The 27,565-nt window shown below is 36.1% G+C and overlaps 1 protein-coding gene and 1 long non-coding RNA gene across 5 annotated transcripts in view; one reads left to right on the top strand and one right to left on the bottom strand.

Moving 5' to 3' along the window:
* Window positions 1–27,565, top strand: part of LOC111866059 (CD109 antigen) — a 77,410-nt gene that overhangs the window by 7,162 nt on the left and 42,683 nt on the right. The window contains exons 2-8 of one of the 4 annotated variants that reach the window (XM_023854602.2): window positions 8,201–8,393; window positions 9,016–9,184; window positions 11,950–12,020; window positions 20,256–20,307; window positions 22,602–22,732; window positions 22,834–23,010; window positions 25,660–25,884. In XM_023854602.2, coding sequence (XP_023710370.1) covers window positions 8,201–8,393; window positions 9,016–9,184; window positions 11,950–12,020; window positions 20,256–20,307; window positions 22,602–22,732; window positions 22,834–23,010; window positions 25,660–25,884 — 1,018 coding nt within the window. Of the gene's footprint in view, window positions 1–8,200; window positions 8,394–9,005; window positions 9,185–10,014; window positions 10,070–11,949; window positions 12,021–20,255; window positions 20,308–22,601; window positions 22,733–22,833; window positions 23,011–25,659; window positions 25,885–27,565 lie in introns of those variants that run through there. The other 3 variants (XM_033752173.1, XM_023854610.2, XM_023854619.2) reach the window with 3 other exon arrangements.
* Window positions 12,209–24,443, bottom strand: LOC117282454. The gene is made up of 3 exons (XR_004513190.1): window positions 24,379–24,443; window positions 22,832–22,903; window positions 12,209–12,312 (listed from the first exon to the last, which is right to left on the bottom strand). It is a non-coding gene; the product is annotated as an uncharacterized LOC117282454 (long non-coding RNA).

Here is a 27,565-nt window from a genome sequence, read left to right as displayed (position 1 = left end):
ATAGGTTACTTCACGCATGTTCAGAAATATGCCTCGAATCGATATTTCAGTTTCCAGCAGGTTGTTTATAATACGTGCTACACAGACGTCCTCACGTGTTTGGTGATGACAGCCATTCTCATAGAGAAGGCACCATTCTAAATATATGTTCGAGATTTGTAGTCTCAGAAGGCTTAAGTTACAGTAACTGAGGTTTTCATGGTTTTTCTTCAGCCTTCCGGGATGAATGATAGAATAATACCTTCAAATAAGCCAAGACCGGCCCCATCTAAATCCTTATATATACATATATATTTTTATGACTTTCGAAGCTATGTAGATTTTGCAGTTAAAATAGCGCCATAGCGCAATAGATCATTGAAGGTCGTAGTACAAGGGCCGGATTTTATGGCCCAACCCTTATACATGCTAAAATAGCGCCACCAAATAACCAAAGACGGGTGCTCGTATTTTAATATGCACGGCAGTCAAAACGCCGAGCGCTAACCTCTACTGTCTCCTACTCGGAATATATCCGATTCGAGACAGGCCGTGACACTGGTTATACTGGTTTTCTGTTTCTCCTCGGTTCTTGCGCTCTGGGGTAAATAACTCAATGAAGATGAGCCCTTTTTTCGACGCACTAGTCGTTTAGCTAGTCAAGAATTTCCCAAAATTGTACGGAAACCCGAAGGAGCCCGGCACTGGTCCTTGTCCTGGACCAGATGAATCCTTTCTATGCCATCCCATCCTATTCCACTAAGATAAATTTTAATACATATTATAATACTATTTATTGTACACTCTTCTGGCGTGTGCGGAATAAACATCCAGTGATGTTTTCCTCAGTTCGTTAGATCTGATGGCCAAATTCTTTTGAGTCTTCGATTTTCATGAGGTTGTAGTAGTGGTTGAAGAAGTGGGTTGGAGTGATGATCTAGTTTGCTGTTCTCTCGGATGACTTCTGTTACGTAAGGAGTTTTTATATCTGTATGTAGGGTGCGGTTGGATACATACCCTGGTGCGTTCGTGATGGATCGGCGTATTTTGGACTGGGCACGCAGTATAATGGCGATGTTAGATTTGCTGGTGCAGCCCCAGAGTTCTATGCGGTATGTCCATATAGGCTTGATGACTGTTTTGTAGATTAGTAACTTGTTTTCGATGGAGAGGTGGGATTTTCTTCCTGTGAACCGGTTGAGTTCCTTGGTTTTTTGGTTTATTTGTTTTCTTTTCTTGATTACGTGTTGTCTCCAGTTTAGTTTGTTGTCAAAGGTTAATCCTAGGTATTTGATTCGTTTACCTTGATTTTCCATTTGTTTAGCCACGCTTCTATGAGGATTAGATGAGCCTGTAGATTAGAGGAGGCCGTGGTTGGATTGTCGTGAGTAACGAAAATAGCAATGTCATCTGCTAAAGTTCCTATTATCGTTTCATGTGTGTAGAGAGTGTATAGTAGTGGACTTAGTAAGCTTCCTTGGGGCACCCCTGAGTGGATTGGTAGGCGGTTGGATATTTCCTCATTTATTTTGACTTCGAAAAATCTTTCGCTTAAATATGACTTGAGTAGGTTGTAATAATTTGTTGGGAAGATTCTTTTTATTTTGTAAAGTAAGCCAGGATGCCAGACTTTATCAAAAGCCTGGGCTATATCTAGAAGTGCTGCTGTGCAGTACTGTTTGTTATTTAGCGCGTTTGTTATGGTATTTGCTATGCGATGGCTTTGTTGGATGGTTGAGTGAGCTCGTCGAAAGCCAAACTGATGGTTTGGTATCCATATTTGTGGGTTTGATTCTTGGTTTATTTTGTTGAGTATTAGTTTTTCGAGGACTTTTGAAACTGTAGGTAGAAGGCTTATTGGTCGGTAGGATGTGACGTCGGTTGGATTTTTGCCTGGTTTCAAGATCATTATGATTTGGGCGCTTTTGTGCGGACGAGGCCCATAGTCCATTCTAAGTATGGCATTGAATATGTATAGAAGTTTTATTTGGCCTTTCCTTGGTAAATGTTTTAGTATTACGGCTGTGATGTTATCATGGCCTGATGCCTTTTTCAGCTTTAGAGTGTTTATTACTTCCTGTATTTCCTTTAGGGTAAAGAGCTTTGGTCTTTGGTGACTTTGTATGAGTTCATTTAGAAGTAAGTTTACTTCTTGTACTTGATTATTGTTGTGTGGCGTGAATACTTCTTGTAGATGTTGTGGAAATAGGTCACCTTTTTCTTTGTCGCTTCTTGCCCAGTTTCCTGATGGTCATGCTGATATGGTCTTTCTTTTGTGTCTTATTGGCTTTCAAATGGAATTGTCTTGTCTTGTGAGGCTTGCGATATAGTTCTCGAATGACTCGTTCTTTAGTTCTTGTAATTGCGCTTTTAGCTTATTGCTGATTTTGTTGTATTTTGTTCTGTTTTCCGGAGGGGAGTCTTCTGCCAGGTTGATCTAGCCCTTCTCTTCTCGGCTATTACTTTTTCTTATTCTTAGCGGTATGCTATTTGCAGGGTTCTTTGGATCATTTGTGGGGGTTGCTGTTTTGGCGACTTGGTTCTTTCAGCTTAATTTTTAGTTTTATGTTGTCTTATATTATTTTCCTGAAGAGATCCGAATTTGTTTTGGAGTTGTGAAGTCTGGGCTTGGATTTCCTTAGTATAACTGATGTGCTTATTGTTGCAATGATTGGAGAGTGGTCCGATGTTAGGTCAAGATTTGCACTTGCGTTTGTATAGTTTGGAGAGATGCCGTTTGTTATGAAGAAGTCTAGTAAGTCAGAAATTTTATTTCCATCGGTGGGCCAGTATGTTGGTGTTCCAGTCGATATGATGGAGTAATTGTTATTTTGGATTGTCTTGAGTAGTTCTCTGCCTTTTGTTGTTATGAGTCTTGAGCCCCACAATGTGTGTTTGCTGTTGTAGTCTCCCCCAGCTATAAATTTTGTACCCAGGGTTTGGAAGAATGACTCGAAGTGGTTTCTCTTGAGGTTATAGCGGGGATGACAGTAGCCCGCGGTAATGGTTAGAGCATAAGGAAATGTTTTGACTTTGATGGAAGTGGCTTGTATGTGATGTTTTTCATATTTTGGTAGTTCATAAGGTTCGATTTTTTCTTTGATTAGGATCGGGGTGGTTTGTGTGGTAAAGTTTGTATTTGGGGATATGGAAGTAGCTTCTGCTGGTGAAGTGGGTTTTGCTGATTGGCAGGATGTCGATTGAGTTTATGTTTAGAAATATTTTTATATCTTCTTGATGATTTGGAAGTCCATTGGCCTTCCATTGAGCTATTCTTAGGAATTTGTCCATTTATTTCGCTTTTTTGACGAGTGGTGTTAGCATGTTTAGTACCATAGTATTTTGTTGTAATAATTGTTGAATTAAATTTTTGAATTCGTCTAGGAATTTTGCTAGTATGTTAGTTGTTTCTTCTGTTTGGGTTAAATTTCACTTTGTGATTTCTGCGTAGCTTCTGGGTTGGGTTATTTCTAGATGTTGTATATTTCTCGTGTAGAATTCATTTGTGTAGATTGCTGGAGTGGTGGGTCTTTGAGAAAAGCTTTTGCTGATACCTTTGATTAGCTTACGAAAGTGTTCACATCCTCTGTAGTTTGCGGGGTGATTTCCTCCGCATAGTGCACATCTGGCTGGTGTTTCCCCTGTCTTCTTGCAGTCTGTCGTATTGTGTTGGCCGCCGCATTTGACGCATGCATATGGCTTATTGCAGTATGTGTTTGTAAGGCCGTACTATTGAATATTATAATACGTATCGTATTATCCTCCCAGCTACTTCTAGGTCTTCCTACTGGCCTATTTCTGGGTTAATTAATTACTTACTTCTGGAGTTGAGCCCTTCTTAAGGAGAAGCCAAATATGCAGCTGCTCAAGAATTTCCCAGCATTTTATGGAACCCAAAGATTCATTACCGTCTTCACAAAAGCCCTCCACTGGTCCCTATCCTGAACCAGATCAATCCAATCCATACCATCCCATCCAATCTCTCTAAGATCCATTTTAATATTGTCCACCCACCTACGTCTTGGTCTTTCCAGTGGTCGCTTTCCTTCTGGCTTTCCCACAAATATCCTATATGCATTCCTCTTCTCCTCCATTCGTGCTACATGCCCTGCCCACCTCATCCTCCTTGACTTGATCATTCTAATTATACATAGCGAAGAGTACAATTTATGAAGCTCCTCATTAATCAGTTTTCTCCAGCCTACTATTACTTCATCTCTCTGCTGTCCAAATATTCTCCTCGACACCCTGTTCTCAAACACCCTCAGTCTGTGTTCCTCCCTTAATGTCAGAGACCAACTTTAATACTTCGAAATATGACCACTTCTCCTTCATTCCTTTTCTTTTTTTATTATTTATTGCTAGTGGGGTGGGACCAAGTCCCTTGTATTGCGGTCACTTCTGGCCTACTGTACCAGCCCCAGATGATAGGTGAGGGTGATTGTGGAGCAATTGATGGAATGAAGATTGGCAGGGAAAACCGAAGTACTCGGAGAAAACCTGTCCCAGCGTCACTTTGTCCACCACAAATCCCACTTGACTAGACCCGGGATCGAACCCGAGCCGCCGCGGTGGGAAGCCAGCGACTAACCGCTTGAGCTATGGCGCGGCCTCCTTCATTCCTTACTAGCTCATTGGGTGTAATCATTCCCTTGTCTCAATTGACGCCGAACAGCTTCAGTAGTTGATACCGCGTCCCTGATAACGTAAAGTTTTAATTTTTAATTTCACCGATATCATCCTCTCGTCTCATTCAACGTTCCTTTTTGTTTGATACATTAGTATTAAATAACCTTTGAGCCGACAAGGCAGCCAATAGGTCTACTCCAACAAAGTTAAGATTGACTGAACAGACCTTGGAGAAAGTACGTAACTCAAATAATGAATGGGAAATTATTTCACAACACGAGTGTTATGTTAATTTGAATTATTATCATGCAAACTTCATTGTTTTAATTGACTAAAGAACGATGCGAAACTTTGATAGTTCTGCTAGTTTCATTCTTATTCATTATGCATCGGGCTGCAGCATACCCTTCACCACCGGTTTCGTTCCAGAGTAGGATTCTTGGCGTTACATTTACATGGCATTATGGATATCGAAGAAACTGGTCGTGATGTAGTGTATAGATCTTATACAGAACAATAGTATGCTTCAGGTTAACAAGGAAGTTTCAGAAAAAAAACGGCCTTCGGAAATACACCAGTTATCGTTCAATTATTATATTTTTGGGCATTATCCATCGTCTTGACTTTATCTAAAAATCACCCTGTTTATTTTTCAAAACACAACGTTTCGGAGACTGGATTCTGTCTCCGTCATCAGGTGAAACATTCTCATTTGGGCCCAATCGATAGAACTGGTTCTTATCCCCGGGCACCTTGCCAGCTTCAAGATGGGGTACAGAAGCCAAACACAGAACAAACCATCTGTGAGAGCTAAGAAAACATTAAATTATTAAAACTCCACACATAAGGCCTTGCACCAGAACTGAGTCTCCGAAAATTTGTGTTTTGAAAAATAAGCAGAGCGGTTTTTAGATAAATACAAGACCGCCGCCTCAGCCACCGTCACCACCATCATAGGCAGCCCTTCTTTGCCACATTTTTTTTTTCCAAATTCTAACGCCCTTTTCTCTGAGATTACTTTCCAAGTTGTCAATCTGTCTCAATTTTTGTGTCACTTCTTCTCTTCATCCATCGAAACTTATCAGGATTTTTTGCAGTTCCTTTCCCTCCATCCTCATCACATCGCCTTCCCCCTTTAATCTTCCAGATGAAACACCTTGTTCTTCCACGAAGTCGTAAAGTTCATAACGATATTTGTTTTACCATATTTGTCCGTTCCTATATTTAATTCATGATTTCATTTCAAATATACTAATAGACGGTCATCTGACTTTGCTAGGGTCCAAGTTTCCGGAGGCATATATCGGTATGGGAGTAGTAGAAACTTTACGCAACCTAGTTAATGTAAACTGTACAGACCACAAAAATAGTAGTATTGACTCTGCAAAACAAATAAAATATGGGGATTTTGAAATGTTGATGTTCTTTGCGTCAGTCGTAAATCTAACGTGGGAAACTACTGTTCTTGAAGTCCCTTAATTATTATGCATAATTATGCATATGATTCTTCCCTACATGCATGGCCACCGAAGGTTTTCCATGACCTAAGGCATTTTTGACCCCCCTCCCCAGTAATGTTCGTCCTTCGGTAGAGTCACTGGAAATGTAAAGTCGACGCCTATCTTAACATAAGATCTACAGATACAGGACATTCTCTTTAGAATGCCAGATAGTATCAAAAGTAGGGATTCCATGTTTGGCGTCAAGTTGTGTAATTATTTGCATGCATAAGCAAATTAAAGATCGTTGCAGTCACTGAAGTTGGCCTTGCTGGAGTCAACTGGAATGTTACTGGATATTTAGAAAAAAAGAGGTCTACCGTCCAGAGTTGCAGATATGTGCAACTCACATCTAATATCCATCCATCAAAATGTATGCACTCGTAGTTTCGCAGTGTACTAAATACAAATATTTTCATAGCCACCAGTCTCAATTAACTCTCCTGTAGCTAGAGGGTGATCGTCTTTCTGGAGTGTGGTGAGGTCTGTGCATATTTTACAGGTGTCACCAGACTCCAGATCTACAGATTTATTAGTTTCATATTCATGGACTTCGCAAGACTCCAGAAAGAGATTACCCACCAGTCGCATGCGAGTTAATGAATTCCAGTTGCTGTAAAAATATTTATACTTAGTACACCGGGCATCTGTGGGACAGTGAATTTTGTTAGGTGGTTCTTAAATGTAAGTTGTACATTTCTGAATCACTGGATGATAGGCATATTCAAATATGTTTCCACCTTTGTTCACTCATTGCTCACTTAAATTTCAGGGTGATGAGTGAACAAGAGTAGATATATATTGTCGCGTGTTGGGCGTATATCGCGACAAATAACTTCACGCCGTATTTTATATAGCGAATTTTATTTCACATTNAGGACTAACTGTGAATAGCCTTCGCTGCGCCTCATGTAGCCTCGATCGGACCATACAGAAAACGGCCACGTAATAAGCACCCTTGTTGCCTGGCGCTGTGTTGCTAGTAACGCTAGCGGTAGTAACCGCTGTTACCACCGTCGTCTCTCGCAATCCTGTTGCGGCACCGTTACGTTACCGTGCGGAGGAGGGGGAGGGGAGCGCTGACTCACCCGCCGCGTCACTGCTGGTGGGGGGGGGGAGTTCTCCTTTGCGCAACATGTCACAATATATAATCAAAACCAGAGTACATATGACTTCCATTTGGAGGGGTGTGGGTTGGGCAACCACATTTACTTTTACATTTATTACCTGACCTCAATTTTGAATCACTTACAATGTAAACTTGACTTAGCTGGGGATGCTTTACTGCGAAATTTAGCAGAAGAAACTAGGACATTTATTTCTGCAGGAATCAAATTGCATTTGGAAAAACAAGAAAGTAAAAACATCAGCGTGATCCTTTTTCCAGCTCCACATGTTTAGTTGCTTACATGCCTTTTCTAAGTTGTCTTTTGTTATTTATGCAATTTCTAAAGATGACATCAGTGTGACATTCGAAAATATCATGTTACAAACCCTAAATGCATGATTTTGGTTTGGACATGGTTCTATCTGTAGCCATCTGTAGCCATTATGTGATTATGGCATTGAATGGAAACGATGTGCTTTTGTGTGTTTGGAAGCTAGCTACAGATTTACATTTTGATTTAATATCAAGGATAACCTATGCTAGTAATGAGATGACTATGACCAGTTGTATGATACATCCAGTTGCAGCAATATTTAGTTGTTTAATTAGTGCTGTGTGTGCATAAGAATAATGTCATAATGGTCTTGTGTAATGGTATGAAATTTCTAAAATCTGTTGTATTTCTGAAATATGTATGTCCTCAAATTGTAATAATTATGGTAGGAATATAACAGTTTCTGTATCAGCAACAATATCAACATCTATGTTCAACCATTCTGTTCACTTTGTAGATCCATGTGCAAGTGCATATATATATTTTTTTGGCATTTGTGTATTCTTCATTTTTAGTTTGATATTTCTTGGGTTGCATGACCTAACAGGGAATTTTAAAGGGAAATGAATGCTTCTAGAAAATACTGCTTATTTATTACACTGAGTCTACTGGATTCACTTTTTTAAAATTGATATACATACATTGTTTCAGGTGCTACTTGATTGTTGCTCCTAAAGTAATTCGTCCTACAACTCTGTATGGAGTCACAATAACTATACTGGACACCTTAAGAATAGACTATCCATTTATTTCTGTGAAAATAGAGATAAGAAAAGATGAGACGGAAATTACTTCAGTTACACAAAATATCCCTGTTTCTAGCACTCAGACCCTATTCATGCAGGTGAGGGCTGATCAAAGATATTCTTTGTAAGGAAGGGATTAAGCCAAAGTGAAAAAACAAGCATGAGAATATTTATGTTCAACCAGAGTTGTAGCATTGAGTATTAACAGTTCATCATTAGCATTCACAAGATAATTAGTTCTGGGGGTGAAACAAAGGGGCTCTGTTTTTATTATGGCTTATATCACACGGCTTTGTTTGTGTAAATCATTTGAGGTAATTGTATTGTTAGACTCAGGGAGCAGTTTCAGTTATTCAACTACAGAATCATCATAGAAAAATATGCTCTACTCATTGTAAAGGCATATTATTGACAATAGAAATAAGAAGGGTGGGCCAACACTCAATCATCCTGTGTACAAGTTTAAACTTCTAACCTAGCATTAAAATTAGACTCATAGATTCATGAGAACACAAAACATTTTAAAGTTTTTTTGCATAAAATTAGTATTTTGAACATATACAAAATTTAAACGATATCTGGCAATCAACCTTTGAAAAGCATGCAGCTTTGAATATTATTCTTTCTTTTCTTTTTTTGTAGAACGTAAAACTAAAATACTGCTGAAATACTGACAATATCAGTAAATAAACCACAAATGAGTGAAACAGTTGATTTCAGATACCTTCATCAAGTACAGCAGGACACTACATGCTGAGGATAGAAGGAAACTATCCACACACGAGTAGAGGAACTGTGTTCAAGAATGAAACAGAAATTGTTTTCTCTCCTCGGTTCCTTTCAATTGTCATTCAGACTAGTCGCCCTGTCTATAAAGCAGGACAAGTTGGTGAGTAAACCTGCAAACATTTTCTGAACAATCTGAGGATACAATATGGAATAAACATTGACTAAAATATTAATTTTATATCTGTGAAAGAACTGTGAGCCGAGTTCATTGCAATTGCATTATAAATATAATTACATTTATATTTTAATTTATTTTAAGATATAAGTGAAGTAACAGAAATGTAAAACTGTTAGTGCCAATATGTGTTGTTTGAGAGAATGGATAACTTTACATCTTTATCTGAAGGAGATATCCTGTAAGCTGAGAGGAGAGGTAGGCAGCTAGCAAGGCATTAAAGATTCTGTTACAAATGTATTAGATGATATTAATAAAATAGATTTAAGGGAAATAGATTGTTAAAATGTGAAATGGCTAAGGATAGAGTATACTGATATGGTGTAGTGGTCAATATGATAATCCTCCAGGTACGACAAATACAAGTACAAAAACTAATTTAATTAATTTATAGTTCAGGGAAGGCCATATACTATACCAGGGAATTTGTTTGTTTGTTATTTAAGAATACTTTAAGGTCTGTAATAGAATTAACTATATTCGATCTATGTAGGTGATTTATAGGATCATAGCAGTTCTGGGATTATACAGCATTAGACTATGCATGAATAGAAGCATCCAAGAAAGTGGCTGTGGCCAGTTTTAACTGACCTGGCATATCCCCCTCCTCAAAAAAAAAACACAAGGAAAACAGAAAGTGTCAATGAGAAAAAATGATTCTTCAGTAGTAATATTTCTTGTACTATGACCTTCCTTGAGTGAAAACTTTTATTTTATTGGCTGCAAATCAAATCCAAAGCTGTCTTTTTCTGCAGTCCAGGCTACCAAGAGACTGTGCCATGATGACAGTATTTTTCCCCTGCATAATCGGTGAGTAAACTGCCAAGGTTGTCAGGGGTATATTCCTAAATATAACTGTGCGAGGCAGGTCCAGCATGCAGTTCCGTGTTGAACAAAATGGGCATAAAACATGATAATGAAGCCATTCTCATTACCTAACGAAAGATTTACAGTTTCATATGCAGAATTTAATACAAACAGCTTATGAAATGCACATTCTTAAAGAAGTTAACACTTTTATCTCAGAGATCAGCAGTATCAGAGTGGCACCGCAGCAATCAGAAAGCAAAAGGACGCCACTGTTAAAGATCCTGGCCTAACTTCATTCTATTGGATTACAAAGGCCTAATTCAAATTATTATTTTGCGCCTTTGCTTATTATTAGTATTAGTATTTATTCAGTATTCCAGACAGCCACAAGATGGATACAGAACTTGTCCTCACTCAGTATATACATACCAATTAAAAAAGTTGTTTACATGGGACATTACAACAGTATAAAATATAAATAGTTAAGGCCTTAGATTACATAAATAAAAGGTCAGAAACATGTCATTTAAGAACAGTCATATTCAATAAGAAATCCACAATAAACAAATAATTATGAGTTACAAATAGTAAATATATCCTTCAGATTACAGAAAATAAGATTAATTGGCAATGCACAGGTAGAACTCAAAATTTTATGGTTTATGGTTGAAATTGTGGTGGATGACTATTTTGATTTTTTAGAAGAATCAATATAGATACTTCTGAGTGTGATATAAATACTTTCATGGAATATCATCATCTTATTTATGTAATATATAATTTCTTCTGACTTGCAAATCTTCTCCATACATTCTGTATACACAAGAAACTTGGTTGAAATATTTATGTTACTTTTATGCATGTATATGAGATATTTTCCATGCCATTAGTTTAATTTAAGAGGATGAATGAATTTGAGCTAAATTAAATTAAATACATTATTATTTCTCTCTCAACACTGGGAATAAACACATGCTCAAAACATCTTGTCTAGAAAGAAAGGTTCTGGTACTCCAGGATAACAAACTTGTTTGTTGGGTTAATTTTAATTTTGTGACTGATCTTAGCTTTATGACTTCAGGGACATTGTCATAGTTTGTATGAAATATTTTCTCATTGTCTCTCAATGACAAAACCTGATCTAATTGGCCCATACAGACTTATTTTCTTCACTTACATTGTACAATGAGTTTGTTAGCTCTTTCTAAGGGACATAACTAGATAGTAGATCCAGCTCCTGATATGTTTTCTATTTTAGAACCTTGGGCATTGGATACAGTTCAGGAAACTTGTAATAATTGGTATAATCCGACATTGTCAGAACTTTTTAGGATTGGTATCTCCAGTGTATTCAAACTTGAAGTTAGGAGCTTGAATTAAAATATACATTTTTAGCAGAAAACATACACAGTATTTGATGAGGAAGATGGCAGTATAGTGTATCATTCATTCTGTAATGCCAGGAAAATAAATATTCATAATTCTTAATTATCCAGTCATTAATATAATTTATTAAGAATTACTTGTGTTCTGAAGGGTACAGTATTTGTAACTCTCATTTTGGTGTCCAGAGACTAGTTTTTACATTTTAGCACAAGATTGAAAAACTGTGAGAACTGTAAATTGCTTTTTGCGGGATTTCATGTGAACGCTGCAAGCCAGCTGGTATCAGTGCCGAGACAACTGAAAATAGAAAGTATTACCACTGTTATGTCTGGTGTTGCTATATACTGGAAGTCAGTGATTTCTTAAAAATGTTTACAGGACTCTATTCTCTGCATTACCAAATCTTCCTCACCACATAATTCTCTTTCATGCTGAAGTCTTGCATCTCCAGTGGTACTACATAATACATTGTAGTAATGCCTTGTTTGTTCTAGTTCGCTTCCGTGTTGTGCTCCTTACAACTGAGTTAAAACCATTTGAAGATTCAGTGAATGTTTATGTCTTGGTAAGCTGAGAAACACATAATGATAATCTTAGTAAAATGAAAACAAGGTAAAGCTATCCCTATAATAGGCTGTGGAGGCCCATAGTGTTGTGAGATGTTGAGACTCCCACATTTTCTAGACCATCGGCTCAAAGATGGTGGTGAAGTTGTCAGTCTTATGAACCGGATACCCTTTACCCCGAGGAAGATCCATCATATTCATTTCTGTTAGAGGCTGTGTCGATCCCAGGACCATAGTGCCCAAGCTAACACACAATGCAGCCAGACACAGAAACACAGGAAGTGGATAAACCTATAAAATGAAGAAAACCAGACTATGGTAAGCAGAATAAAACGTTATAGAATATTGCAACCACTGGTTCCAAACAGTGCAGCTGCTCCATAAGGAACTCAAATTGGAATAGAAATAAAACACACTTGACCAAAATCAAAACAACACCTGTAAATAACTACATACATCGTACTACAACATTCATTCATTCATTCATTCATTATTGGAGGGGGTGGGTTTTCCCATGCACCGTGACCAGGTGTTGATCTATTGTACGTCCCCCTTTGATATTCTACCAGTCGCCATACCCTTCCGGTACTGGTGCTCGCTATCAGCCCTGTTCAGCCAGTGAGTTCGGCCCCTCTACTGGCAGTGGTACCCGATAATTCCCCATCTAACAGAAGCATTGGAAACTACTTGGGCGGGAAACTTTTTACCTAAGTTTGCTCAGAGGTCTCCTAGAGACATGAGGATCTTATACATGCTGTAAATCTATGACACGGGACCCATGGCTTAAAGTGCCTCCTGGAGAACTTGTTCCCTGAATTTTTCTGCCCTTAAAAATTCCACGACCTCCGCCTGGTTTCATTCATTCATTCATTTATTTCAAATTCAGTAAATCCAAAACATAGGTTGAAATACAACCCTGGATATAGAACATGTCAATAATAATATTAAAATAAGTTCCAAACATTGAAACAGTCAAGATAAACAATAAAAACGATATAAAATAGTACACAGTGTAATAACAATTTCATTAAATACAAACAAATTAAAACAAAGAATTTAAATTATCAGTAGCATGAATCTTCTATATACAATTCCACCCAAAATATATTAAGTACAAAAGATTATTATGCGCTTTAGTTTCAAGATAAATATAAGCAATAAATATAACGCCTCACATACCAGTTAAATATCATATATACCTGTCACAGTCATACAATAGTCTGAAATCATTTACATAATTTAATGTAATCGTGTGTTAAAAAATAAATTATTAATAAAGTATTATAAAAATATTCATCGGGAAGTAGTTTGGTAAAATTCATCAATGCTATAAAATGCATGTTCAGTGAGATATCTTCTCAATAAAAATTTGAACTTCTTAATTTCTCCAGATGATGATTTAATATTCAAAGGTAATTTATTATACAATTTGCTTCCAGAGAACAGGACTCCTTTTTGTGCAATTGATAAATTTGTAAAGGGTAAGTGTAAATTGTAATTATAACGGGTATTAATATTATGTATTTCTGTATTAAATTTGAAATAATTTTTATTCTTAATAACAAAGAGAAGCAAAGAAAAAATATATTCAGATTGGAGTGGCAATATTTGTAACTTTTTAAACAATTCCCTACAAGAATCATATTTTCCTGATCCAGACATAATTCTTATGATTCTTTTTTGTATTTTAAAAATGTTCTTACTAAAAGGGGCATTACCCCAAAAGATAATGCCATACTTCAATATTGAATGCACATAAGAGTGATAAATCGTCTTTATTGTATCCAATGACATAAAGGGTTTTATTGCCCTTATTGCAAAACATGCTTTGCTTAGTCTTACTGATAATAAAGTTAAGTGATTTTTCCATGACAATGAACTATCTATATTTATTCCCAAAAACTTTGAACAATTAATATTTGTAATTAATGTATTAGTAATTGTACTTTGGATTTCTATTTCTCTATGCTTCTTTAGGAAAAATTGTAAAAACTGTGTTTTATCACAATTTAGAGTTAAAAAGTTGAACCCAGTTTGAGTCATGAGGTGGGAACGTTACCCCTGGACTATGGAGGCCGCTTCACTACAACGTTATAATTGCAGTAATAGACACCAACATAAACAGTGTTTATATATAACGATATTTAAGCATGACAAATACCATAAACTTAATGAACATAATTAAATTCATTCTCTGAGTGTGTTTTATAGTGTTACATTTTTAGTTCATTTTATTATAAATATATTTATATATCTCTATGCATCCATTTGATGTAGAATTTTCATTTCAATTTTAATACATTTATGAGACAAAGTGTTGAATGTATTAACTGAATGGAAAGTCAGACACATTGACACTAATTATTTTATTATATTATATAAATTCATATGAAGTGCAATTCAATTGTTTGAAAATGTTTGTTAATATCTACTACGTGGTGATGACTTTATAAAACAAAATATGTAGCACACTGTCATACTATTTAAACTAATAAATTCATTATACACAGTAAATGTGAATGAGATTTGATAGTTGTTGTGTTGAGATGGAAAACAATAACAAAACATATTTTTATTAATTTAACTGTAAGTTTAAAAGGTGAACATGGTAGCATAGTTTGTTGAGGCACTATGCTACAAGCCAGAAGGTCATGGGTTTGAATCCTGATAAGGTCATTGGATTTTTTCAGTTTACCTAATACTGGAGACTGGAACAGCATTGTTGGAGATGAACCATATCAGAATATTGTTGGATCACATGGACTAGGAAGACGGAATCACAGAGGTCAAATGCTTATTGACTTTTGTGAACGAAATGGATTGATTGTTACCAACACTTGGTTCAAGAAGCCAAAGAGAAGAATTTACACATGGAAGGCACCTGGGGATTGGAAGAGGCATCAGCTGGACTACATCCTTGTGAAACATCGATTCAGAAACAGTGTGAAGGATGTGAAGACGCTTCCTGGGGCAGACATTGACTCTGACCACAACTTGCTGGTTGCCAAGTTCCGAACCAGGTTGAAGAAAATTATAGGATTTCGAAAGCGCAGACCCAGATGGGATTTGGAGAAGTTATATGCTCAAAGACAAAGCGTGCAAGAGACTCTAGAAGAGAAACTCGGTGCAATTGAAGGTGAAAGCGGAAATGCTGAAGCGCAGTGGAACGATATAAAAGAATGCATGTTAGATACTATCAGTGATTTGGTAGGTAAAGTTGAGAAGATAGCAAGAAAACCATGGGTTACACAGGAGATGATGAGTAAAATGGAGGAGCGAAGGAAATGGAAGAATGTCAACAATGAAGAAGGCAGGAGGAAATACAGGAGACTGAGGAATGAATTGAAAAGAGCCACGGACAGGGCCAAAAAGGAATATCTTGAGAAGATATGTAATGAGATTATGGAATTTCAAAGAACAGGCCGTTATGATTTGATGTACATGAAGACAAAAGAACTAGGATGGAAAGAGAATCATGGGATTCAAAATGTTGGCATCGAAGACTCCCAGGGGAATAGAATAGTAGATCAGAGGCAAGTGCTGAAAATTTGGGAAAATTATATTTCAGAACTATATGATCGACCTAATCGGCCAGAAACCTTAGAAGTTGAACCGGAAGAAGAAGTAGATACAGACGAGAAAGGACCATATATTTTACAAAGTGAGGTGGAAAAAGCTATCAAGGAAATGAGGAAGGGAAAGGCTACAGGAGATGATGATGTACCTGGAGATGTGCTCAAGTTACTGGGAGAAGGTGGTTTGAAAACACTGACAAAACTAATGAACACCATATATGAAAGTGGAGAGTGGCCCAAGGACTTTACAGAAGTTACAATGATTGCCTTAAAGAAAAAGACAAAAGCTACAAAATGCAGCGACCATCGCACAATAAGTCTTATTGCACATACAGCAAAGATAATAGCAAAGATACTTAAAAGAAGAATTGAAAGGAAAATAGAGGATGTACTTGGAGAAGATCAGTTTGGATTTAGAAGAGGAAAAGGAACCAGGGATGCAATTGGGATGATGAGAATTATAGCGGAACGAACTTTGGAGATAGATGAAGAACTGTGTGTTTGCTTCATAGACTGGCAGAAGGCATTTGACCGGGTAAACTGGACCAAATTAATGCAGATCCTGAAAGAAACAGGTATCGATTGGCATGAAAGAAGATTGATTAGCAAATTGTACATGGATCAGAAAGTTAGAGTACGACTGGACAGGGGGGAGACAGGAAGTGTGCAGATTGGAAGAGGAGTTCGACAAGGATGCTGTTTATCACCAATTCTGTTCAACTTGTACAGCGAATGCCTTACCAAGGAAGCTCTGGATGGGCTCGGTGACTTCAAAGTAGGAGGGCAAATTATTCAAACTGTGAAATATGCAGATGACCTTGTGTTAATGGCTAAGGAAGAAACTGTGCTACAGGGCATGATTGATAGACTAATTGAAATTGGAAGGTGCTATGGCATGGAAATGAATGTGGAGAAAACAAAAGTAATGAAAATTTCGAGACAACCAACCCCAGTCACAATAAAGATAGACCAAAAACAAGTGGAGAATGTGAAATGTTTTAAATATTTGGGTAGCTTGTTAACAGATGATGGAAGGTGTACTTGTGAAATTAAATCCAGGATTGCCATGGCAAAAGCTGCATTTAGCAAGAAGAAGAATCTTTTTACCAGCAAATTGGACTTAAATTTGAGGAAGAAACTAGTGAAATGCTACATTTGGAGCATAGCTCTGTATGGGGCTGAAACATGGACACTTAGGGCAGTAGATCAGAAACATCTGGAAAGTTTCGAAATGTGGTGTTGGAGAAGAATGGAGAAGATCAGTTGGACCGATTATGTGAGAAATGAAGAAGTGTTAATTAGAGTCAGTGAGCAGAGGAATATCCTACATGAAATAAGAAAACGGAAGGCTAATTGGATTGGTCATGTTTTACGCAGAAACTGCCTTCTAAAAGAAGCTATCGAAGGAAAGATAGATGGGCGGATAGAAGTGACAAGAAGACGAGGAAGAAGACGTAAGAAGATGCTGGATGACCTTGGGGACAGAAGAGGATACTGTCATTTGAAGGAGAAAGCTCTAGATCGCATTAAGTGGAGGAATTGTTTTGAAAGAGACTGTGGACCTGTCGTCTTGACAGATTACTGATGATGATGACCTAATACTTCCAGCTGCATATGGCCCTAGGGTTGGCTGAGTACCAGGAATATTCCTGGGGATAAAGTGCAGCCAGCGCATAAGGCTGACAACCTCACCACCATCTGTAAGCTGATTGTCTAGAAAATTGTATTATATTGTATTTATTAGCATTCATTGATCCATTCAGGTACAAAGAATTAAATACTATTTTTAATATAGCACTAAATAATGGCTATAGAAAGGAAGACATTACACATCTATATAACAAACTTAAACAAAAGTTAAGTAACCCGGATAATAAACACAAAAAAGAACAAAAATGGGTCACCTATGCTTATACAGGAAACTACATATGAAAAACCACAAAACTATTAAAAACACTAACATAAGATTGCCTTCAAAACAACCAACACAATAGGTAAACTAATAAATGAAAAATGAGAAATAAACCCCTACGAACAAAGTGGGATATACAAAATAACATGCCGAAGTTGCTAAATGTATACATCGGCCAAACTGGTAGAAATCTAACAACAAGATACAAAGAACACATAAGAAACATAAGACTAAACAAAGACAAATCAGCATTTACCCAACACATACTAAATAAACACCATCAGTATGGGCCAATGACAGTAATCATGGAAATGACTGAAAAAGCCAATAAAGGAGGAATCATGAATATAAAAGAGGACTTTAATAAGTTCAATAAATTGATAGAAAAACAAAAACACACAAAAGAAAGTACAAGTAATAGCCAATGTAACATGTTCGACCTCATAATTCAACATCAGGACAAGCCCAAATTAATGTCACAGACACAGGAAGTATAAATTACATGGNTGTGTTTGTGAAAAAATTGGATTTTATGTATATTGTGTATTCCAGGCATTGTGTGTATGTAATTTAGCACTCAGAACACCTATTGTGATAGCATTTCCCGAATAAGTATCGATGTTCCCTCTGAAGATGATCTGTAAGGATCAAAACATGTAAGGGTGCTAAGTTTTCAAGTAGTAAAACTTAATAGTCACACTGGACGGAGTTGTTTTGTCTTTGTAATTGTTAGTGTGATGGACCAGAATGAAACAAATCAGATTATTAATCCTATCAAGATACTCTTCAACTGAATAAAACGAGTTTTCTATAATACCGGAATAATATACTCCTTTTTGAACTTTAGTTAGACTTACTAAAGGAACATGAAAGTCCTTTTTTTGGTGGGTATTTATTTTACACAAGGCAGCATTTATTGTGAAAAGATCCTTATGCTTTACAACAAACATATATATATATATATATTGGGAGTAAAGAGTTAAAATTCCAAGTTTACTAAAATGTGGGAGTCTCAACGTCTCACAACCATATGGACTTCCAAGGACTGTTACAGGAATAGCTTTACCTTTTCAGCTGATGGTTTAGTCTTGTTTTAATTTCAGGTTTCATATTTTAGTTCAGCTTTGTTTTTTGTTTAGACATCTCAAGTTATACTTGTATGGGTCCCTGTTACTGTGACATAATGCCTCTTCAGGGTACAGATGGAGGATCTGACCTTCAGATATGGAGGATAGCTACACATATGGATCCTTCCTGGGTCAAACAAGATGTACACAAATATGACATCATGTAAAATCCTCCAAAATTTTTTTTTTAAAATTCTTCTATCAGTCATTCCAATCCTTTTTACTGTATGCATAATATTTTTTGAAAGTGCTACCAATATGAATTAATGTATTGTCACATGTTCGGGTGAATATAGATGGGGTTTGGATTGGTGAATAGATTCATTGACCACTTACTGGTTGTAACTACAAATAGCTATAACACTATCACTATTTTCACACTTTACAGTTCACTAGAGCATACAGTCTAGTGTTCTTAGTCTATTCCTAGACATTTCCTGGTAACGACTCCAACAATGGCTATTTCTCTGCCTCTGGCTTAAGTTCTGTCTTCACAGACTCCTGTACAGAACTGGCTATCAACTGCCTGGTCAGTCATCCCTTGCTTATAACATCTTACAATGGACCATATAAAAAACACAGCTCTTCCAGTGTTGTAGTCCAACTGTGGCATTATTAAGAATCCCATGCCTAGCGATGGGAACATGTTTACTGAGCCGTTGCCCGGAAATGATCCTGGTATATCTGCCCATCTCACGATCATTGCGTAGCAACAGCTCTACACGCTGCAGTACGTTAGGTATACATCAGTGTTTTTCACATCTTGTAGAATACCATCAATGTATAAGCCTGGATAGTATGACAAATGTACATGCTTTTGATAATTTTTTAACCACATTCAACTTGCAGATTTGTAAAAGGACATTTCATGTATTGACTAAGCAGTCACCGACACTTAATAAATGGTAGTCCTCTAGCTTGGGGTTGGGTTGACAGCTAACAATCCCTCACTATAAAAAATTAGGATGCAAAATAAAGATCATGATCTCCTGGAGTGTGATGTTATGTATTCTTGTAGATAGATACCCAGTAAATGTAAAGTTGTCCCTGTGCTTAATTAATTAAGCACTATGCCATGAAGGCATATAAGGTAGTGAAAATATAGCTCCACCATTCTTACGTAATAAGTGCCATGCAGGACTGCAAACATGCCAAAACATACTTATTTATTAATTTTATAGAGTTTGGTATCAAATGTTCTTCTTTCTGTCCTACTGATATTACAGTGAAAATTGGAGGAAACACCTGCATACTCCATTCCAATGTCACTTGAATTAAAAAAATTGACAGGCTCTATAACAGTAAGTGAAGTTCAAGTATTAGACATATAATTAATGAGAAAATATAATGCAACATTCCCTGTAAGACACAGGAAATAATGTTGTAGCATAGACCTAATGTGATTATTTTAGTTTGATGCATATCAGTTAAGCAGAAACATTCATCCAGTTACTTCATCTTTATGGGTGACTGAATATCCAAGAATATGTAATTTTCTAATACTACTAGTTTGTTTTCAGTTGGGTGATATTGACCTAAAATACAAGTATTCAGTTCATACTGTATGCTGGGAAACCTATGAAAATAAATTTTTATGGCTGTGGTACTTTTTATTTGCAGAATTCAGATGGTTTAATTATGAGGAGATGGGTTTCAATGCAAATAAACAATGGTGAGTTTTACTCTGCTGTATCAAAAGATAAAAACTATTTCTTCTCTCATTGTCGCTGGGATCTTACAATAGCCATAGCAGAACTGTATGCCTTCATCTCTGCCAATAGACATGGGTCAGTAAAGTCAGCAAGACAGTAACTAAAGGTATTTGTGATAAAAGAGAACAAACATGCATTTAAAATCCTGTTTAGTGCATTTGGAGAAGAAAATGTAAACCTTCCTTTAAAAGTAACAGTCTTTTTAGCAATGTATAGTTGTTTAACATAAGTATTATTTTGCATGCTTTTAGTTTAGCATCATAAAAATGTCAGCTAATGGATATTTATCATGCTGATGTATGAGGAAATAGGTTAACAGCATTATTCTCCCATTACTTTACATATCATAAATTATTTAACTGTGCATAGTGTGCATCAGTTTCCTTCTGCATATGTGATCAGTGATTTAATCTATTATTTGTAGTCTGTTCAAAATGACAGAGCCTATTGCAGCAGCAATTTACCTGACCTGATCCAACCCAGCAGTTTTAATTTGGGAGATGGTAGTCCTTCAGGTCTTTCATAATGTATATGCTCACTGTTGCTGAATATGCCAGATCTTCACTGTTCCTAAAACATATAACGTCCAGTGTTTTGGAAGAAATAGTTGAAAAAGCTCACGCACTCACTACTCTCTCATGCTCACGCTCACTCACTCTCACTCTCACACTCACACTTTCACTCTCACTCCAGGATGTTAGGAAATTTATTGCTGGAGGAGGTTATTTCGTGCAGGAAGGCCATGATGCAGTTCTATATCTGCACCAGAAACCGGTGCTGATTTTATTTAAGTTACAGTCAGTGAAAAGAACATGTNTCCAGGATGTTAGGAAATTTATTGCTGGAGGAGGTTATTTCGTGCAAGAAGGCCATAAATGCAGTTCTATATCTGCACCAGAAACCGGTGCTGATTTTGTTTAAGTTACAGTCAGTGAAAAGAACATGCTAGGGCATACTCGATCCATTCCTCTGTCCACATATGCATGTTTAATACATAAAGTAAAAAGTAAAGGTATCGCTGTAACATACTATGGAGGCCCATAGGGTTGTGAGATGTCGAGGTTCCCACATTTCTAGACAATCGGCTCATAGATGGCGCCAAGGTTGTCAACCCTATGCGTAAACAGTACGAGGACCAAAGGACAACAGTGATGGACCTCTTGTCTGAGAACAGCAAAAAGCATTACCCAAAATCAGTTACAGAGCTCTTAAGGTTAGAAGAAAAAAGATTTCTTCAAGGTGTCTATTACTTCATAAACAACATTCCTCTATGTTTATAAAATAGATATGTAAGAAAAATAAAATACATAATTGCACTGATTATTTACAGTATACACACAGATTTAAGTCAAGATCTATATTAACAATCGCGGGCCTACCACTATTATAGAAGAAGATGATTATTAGAATGTGCTACAGAAGGCCGGATGTGCATTGCCTAGGCCTCTTTTGTGTTTACAATTTTGTTTCTTACAATTAAAAAAAAAGAGCGCCAGCCGCCCTTTACCACCAAGAATATTCCTGGTACTCATTTCCGTTAGAGGCTGAGTCAGCCCCAGGGCCATAGTGCGGCTGGAAGGATTAGGTCAATTGAAAAAAATCCAATGACCTCATCGGGACTTGAACCCACGACCTTCCATCTCATAGCATAGTGCCTCAACTAACTACGCTACTGTGTGCCCCCTGTTTAATATTTAGTTGAATCAAATTTATTTTTAGGGTAAACATTTTTCTGTGATTTGCACCAATAATTTCAGCTCATCTAAAGTCAGTATTTTTGTTACTCGGTAAAAGGAAAGCTGAGCTTTTGTCTTTTACTTGCAACTTCGTATATCTGTGACAGTCACTTAACTTGGGTAAAGTGCTCTAATCCTGATGTGTCCATTTTAACTGGAATCCACTGTGTGTTTGTCTTTTATGTATAAATGAATAAATGTATGAATGAATCTGTATAAGAATTAATTGACCATGTACTTCAGAATTATTCACAGGCAAGCTCAAATAGTACCCAGCCTCTTGTGAAAAATATGTCTGGGTTCTTATTTACTTTTAACCATTTCAGTTTGTCAGCAATTATGCTGATAAGAAACTTCTGTTATTGGGACATTTGATCTTCCAGGCAGTTGGAGTTAATGTTAGAGATTCAAAGCTGTGATTCTTTGAGTTAAGCCACAATCTTGTGTAAATAATGAAGCTAGAATAGCTTTATTCAGTCTGTTAACTCATAAATAATTATATACTGTTCTTATTTTAGGTGTCATAAGTCATAAATTTACTTTACCACAGCTTGTAAATGATGGCTTCTGGAAGATTCGTGTTGAAGCTCTGGATCAGACTGAAGATCAAATTATTAGAGTAGAAAACTATTTCAGTCCCCTGTTCGAGGTATGAGGTACAGTATTGGCTTTCTCCTACTACTCTAAAGTGATATAATAAAGAATTCAGCAAGGAGATTAGCCTGATATGAGTAAATTAAATATTTACAGGTTCATGTATCTTTGCCAGCATACACCTTGGACACAGAGAAGTACGTCAGAGCCAACATCTCTGCTCACTCTGCAACGGAAAGAATAGCTAGAGGCAATGCAACATTCAGAATGTATGGCAAATATTTAAAGCAAAATGATAGTCAAAAGCTGATTTGGCAAGATAAATCGCCTATGGTAATTTGAAAATAAAATATTGCATTACATTAGCATGTAAAATGGAAATTTGCTGAATTCATTAATTTATTTAATTTATTTTCCATATATCCATACAGGTAACAAACGTAGGATGTGGAAATGGTCCCTTTGAAAATAGATATATAAAAATACATATACAAAATTACGCGAGTCACATAATCAAAATCATTTTCATTAATCGATGAACATAAATAATAATATAAAGTAAAAAAATTAATAAGATTTTAATTAATAAACATAATTTAAAAACAATTTACTATAAAATCTGAATTAATACAATTTTATTTAAATTACCTATATTAACTGAATTAAATACAATACAAATTTTCATATTTATGGACAATTTTATTGATAATATTCATTAATGGAATAAAAAGAATGATGATATAAAAACTTCTTCAATGCAGATTTAAAACTTCTCTCATCAGTAGCCAATATTTTTATTGTTTGAGGAAGATGATTATTAACTTTAATACCTGATATGTACACACCTTTATTGTATTTTTTTAGGTTAACTGCAGGTAATATAAATTATTGAGGGCTCTAGTTTTATATTTGTGAATCAACTTTCTTTTACAATATAAAATTTGTTAACACAAGAAGAGCCACCCCTCCAAATTATACCATAACTTATGATAGAATGTATATGAGCAAAATAAATTAGCTTTAACATATCTAAAGGGACAATATATTTTATATTTCTCAATGCATAATATGCAATGGAAATTTTATTAATAACATAATCAATATGCTGTTTCCACGAAAGAGTATCATCAATAATTACTCCCAGAAATTTTGTCTCAGTCACATTTGTTAAATTTATTTGACCATAGTTAAGTTGAGTAGCAATATTATAATAATTCATAGGTCCAAACTTGACATATTGAGTCTTATTAAAATTCAAAGTGAGCAAATTAGCATTAAACCATGTATTTATATGGTTTAATGCTAATTTGCTTACCTTGAATTTTAATTTGTGCAGGTGGCTGAGTAAGTGTGGAAAGGTGCACTCCATTTCAGAGTAAAATGAATTTCTTGAAATTTTTAAGTCCATAAATGGTTTAATATAAAAACAGCTCTTTACAGTAACTCAGAATGAGTGTATTTTACTATTTTACAGGAGTATCCATATGATATACTTAATTGCTTTAGGATGAAATTTACAATGTTTGAATGTTTAAATCCATTCATAATTTTTTAAAGGAATAATTGACATTCAACGCTTTTAAAGTATGAGTTTCCCTTTCAGTCTCACAAATTTATTTGGAACGGTTTTATTGCAAAGAAATTTTAATGCATGCTTTCCACATAAAATTATACCCAGAAGTGGCAGCTGGTTACTGTTACCTCCAAGCAAGCTGGATCAGGCTGTAACATTTCTGATTTGTATTCAGAAGGTGTCTGGTTCAAATGTCAGCTGGAACACAAGCTATTCTACAAAGGTTTTGTTGTAGTCTTCCTCAGATTCAACAGGTTATTGCTGAGATAGTACCTTAAATTAGGCCATGGCAGATTCCTTCCACATCCTTGCCAATTAATTATTCACTGTCATCGAATCATTTAATGGTATATAGTCTGAGTTACCAACAACGTTGTTAAAAAAACTACAAAAATAAAAGTTACTCTTATTATACATATGATTAGAATGCTTTTAATGAATGGTATTATTATTCAGAATAAACACCTGATGGCAAATGGATAAATTAAGAGGTAATATTTAAGCCATACTGTTTATTATACATGTGAAGCATTAATTAATCTCAATTTAATTTACTTTCTTACCATGTAGCTCACTTGCCTGTGTAGATAACCTGCCTCCTAGTACTGTAGCACTTTATGAAGGGTGGCACAGTTGTGTAATGTACTTAGTTTTGTCTATGAGTCACCAGTGTAATTTCTAAAGAACATGAAAATGTGTAATTATTGGTCCTCTACATACAAATACTCAGATAAGTTCAGGAATTGCATCCATTGTGACCAGTTGGTTTGACAGGTGGAAGGATCGATTTTCCCATCACAGACAAAAAGAAGAAATAATTGCAATAATTAGAGAAGAGGATCCAACACAAAATCCAGTCTCCTGCAGTTGTATGGTTATGAAAACTATAACTACGTACAACTATACAACTATAACTACGTACTATAACTTGTACAAGAATGGCTGAAGCTATAAGACAAATCTGTTCTTATTCCTCGGACATTTTATGCATTCATATGTTGACTGATTCACAAGAGGGCTTTCAATTTGCCAGCAATTGTCTGTTTGCTTATATATCTTTGTAAGCTGTAAGTTTCATTGTATTTAAGAAAAAGCTTCTACCTTCACTGTAGCTTGTTTCTTGAACTCTCTGCCATTTGTGACTTTACAGTTCAAAGTAATCAGTATACAGTGAAATCTGAAGCTCTCATGGCAGTGAATTGTGATGTTCACTGACTTTCGAGATGAGATGCCATGTAGTGTGGTAGACTGCCAGATTGCATGGTATCGTTTCCCAGAAGACAGTAATTTTCAGATTAATACATAGTTTTGGCATAAACCATTGTGTATATGTGCATATTTCTCAGTTAAAGAAATTTTTATTTCCTTTCTCATGAAAACTAAATTGACTGATGTTTTTGCTGTTGCAGAAAAATGGCAAACATGAAGTGTTGATACCTATGGATCATGTCAGAAGTATGATGGGTAGTCTCCAAGGCATAGAGCTGCGTGTAGAATCAGAGCTCATGGAGTACCTGTATGGGGAGACAGTGATGGGATTTAGCCACACACGCATAATTAGTGGTTTAATTAACTTGTATTTCCTTGGAGCATCACCAATGGTCTTCATACCAGGAATGTTGTTTGAAGGGCATGTATGTTAGATTACAAGGGCAGATTCCCTGTTTAGTGTCCTAAGCAAGAACCAAAATAATTTTTCTACAAGCATGCTTCTTTTAGACAGGATGACGTACTGAGGTGCAGAATTGTTGACACACTCCTGTGCTATAGAACAGGTTTGTGTCTCTAGTGCTAACAGAATGAGAGTTGAGTGTATATGTGAAGAGTAAATCATGATATTCTCTGTATAGGCAAACAGGAGCTGTTCCTTAGTCTGAACAATAGTTATGCAAGGAAAGGCAGTACAGTAATAACAATTTATTTTTAAATAAGAACAATTCATAACTAACAGGTCAGTATGTGCATATGCTGATACATCAAGGTAAATTGAGCACCTGATGCAAATCAGACTTGAGAACTTGGTGTGCATTGTGTATCGCCTCTTTTCTTTTTATAATTGCTATTGTGTTATATTAGAAGATTCCTTGCCACATTAAAGTAAAACATTCTTTTTAGAAACACTGTAAATCAGAAAATGCCTGTACTTTGTAGAAAATAAGGATTCATTGTTCCACTCAGGGATTACAATTCAGGACCCTGATAACTTCTTTATTTGATATTTGTTTATACAGATTCTCATTAATGTAACCACCTTATATTTACTAGTATCATTTGGTGCCTAAATTATATTTCATGTTACCTTCAGTCATAATAATATTTCTCTCAGTTCCAAGAAATAGATAAATCCTGAGTAGTTTGTTAAAATAGGCCACTATTTCTGGCTTCTACATCCTTTCCAATTCATCATTTGCTGTCATTCTACTAAGATCTGTCACAGTGTTCTAGTGAAGTTAAAAGAGAATTTTCTGTGAATGTTTTCTGTTGTCTGGATTCTAAATACCAGTAGATATGTCATAGACAAATAGACTTGAAAGGATTTTGATGATGGTATATGCTGTACAGAACTATTAAGCTTATTTTGGACTCTATCCATCATCTGCTATATATAAGACAAAAACCACAAGATTTTGGAGACTAGGTCTGTCTCTGTCCTCAGGTGGATGGGGTAGGATAAACCTACTCAGTTGGGCCCATTAAAAGGAGCTAGTCTCAATCACTGGACACTGTCTTAGACAATCGCTTAGTCTCCATCTTCAGGTAGAAGTCATGGGAGGGCCTGTCTGTAATGGAACCTTGTAAAGGCAATCTTGCAGAATCGAATTCAAATTTCCCATTGGTGTATGAATGCTGGAAGTAAGTTGAAAATAGTATCTAGTAAATTTCTAATGGTGATACCATTAGTATGCACCACTGACTGACACTGCATTATTATTCCAACAGTAGATAAGAGAGGTCCTACACAAAAGGATCCATTACATGTAGATGAATGACACCACCAGAGTCAGAACCTAATACAGGACACAAAAATTACAGAACTGGTCCACATGTTCTGTTCAGAATAACTATGGAGCCAAGCAGTTTAGATATACCACTGATGTGGATACTGATTATTCAGGAAGAAGACTGTAATCTAAAGTCTAAATCACAGGAGCACTTATGAAATGTGAATCCAGGCAACACATAAGTATATATTATCAGAATTCTGGTTGTCTTTCATTCCAGTACAAGCTTGGTCATTTCCTGATGCTTATCCTTTTTAGACTGCCTCTGTGGTCTAGTGGTCAGCGTTCTTAGCTACAGATCCAGATGTCTGTG

This window comes from Cryptotermes secundus, unplaced genomic scaffold (genome assembly GCF_002891405.2).
Source record: "Cryptotermes secundus unplaced genomic scaffold, Csec_1.0 scaffold1054, whole genome shotgun sequence".
In the NCBI taxonomy this organism is placed as follows: Eukaryota; Metazoa; Arthropoda; class Insecta; order Blattodea; family Kalotermitidae; genus Cryptotermes; species Cryptotermes secundus.
This window is presented reverse-complemented; position numbering and strand designations above follow the sequence as displayed.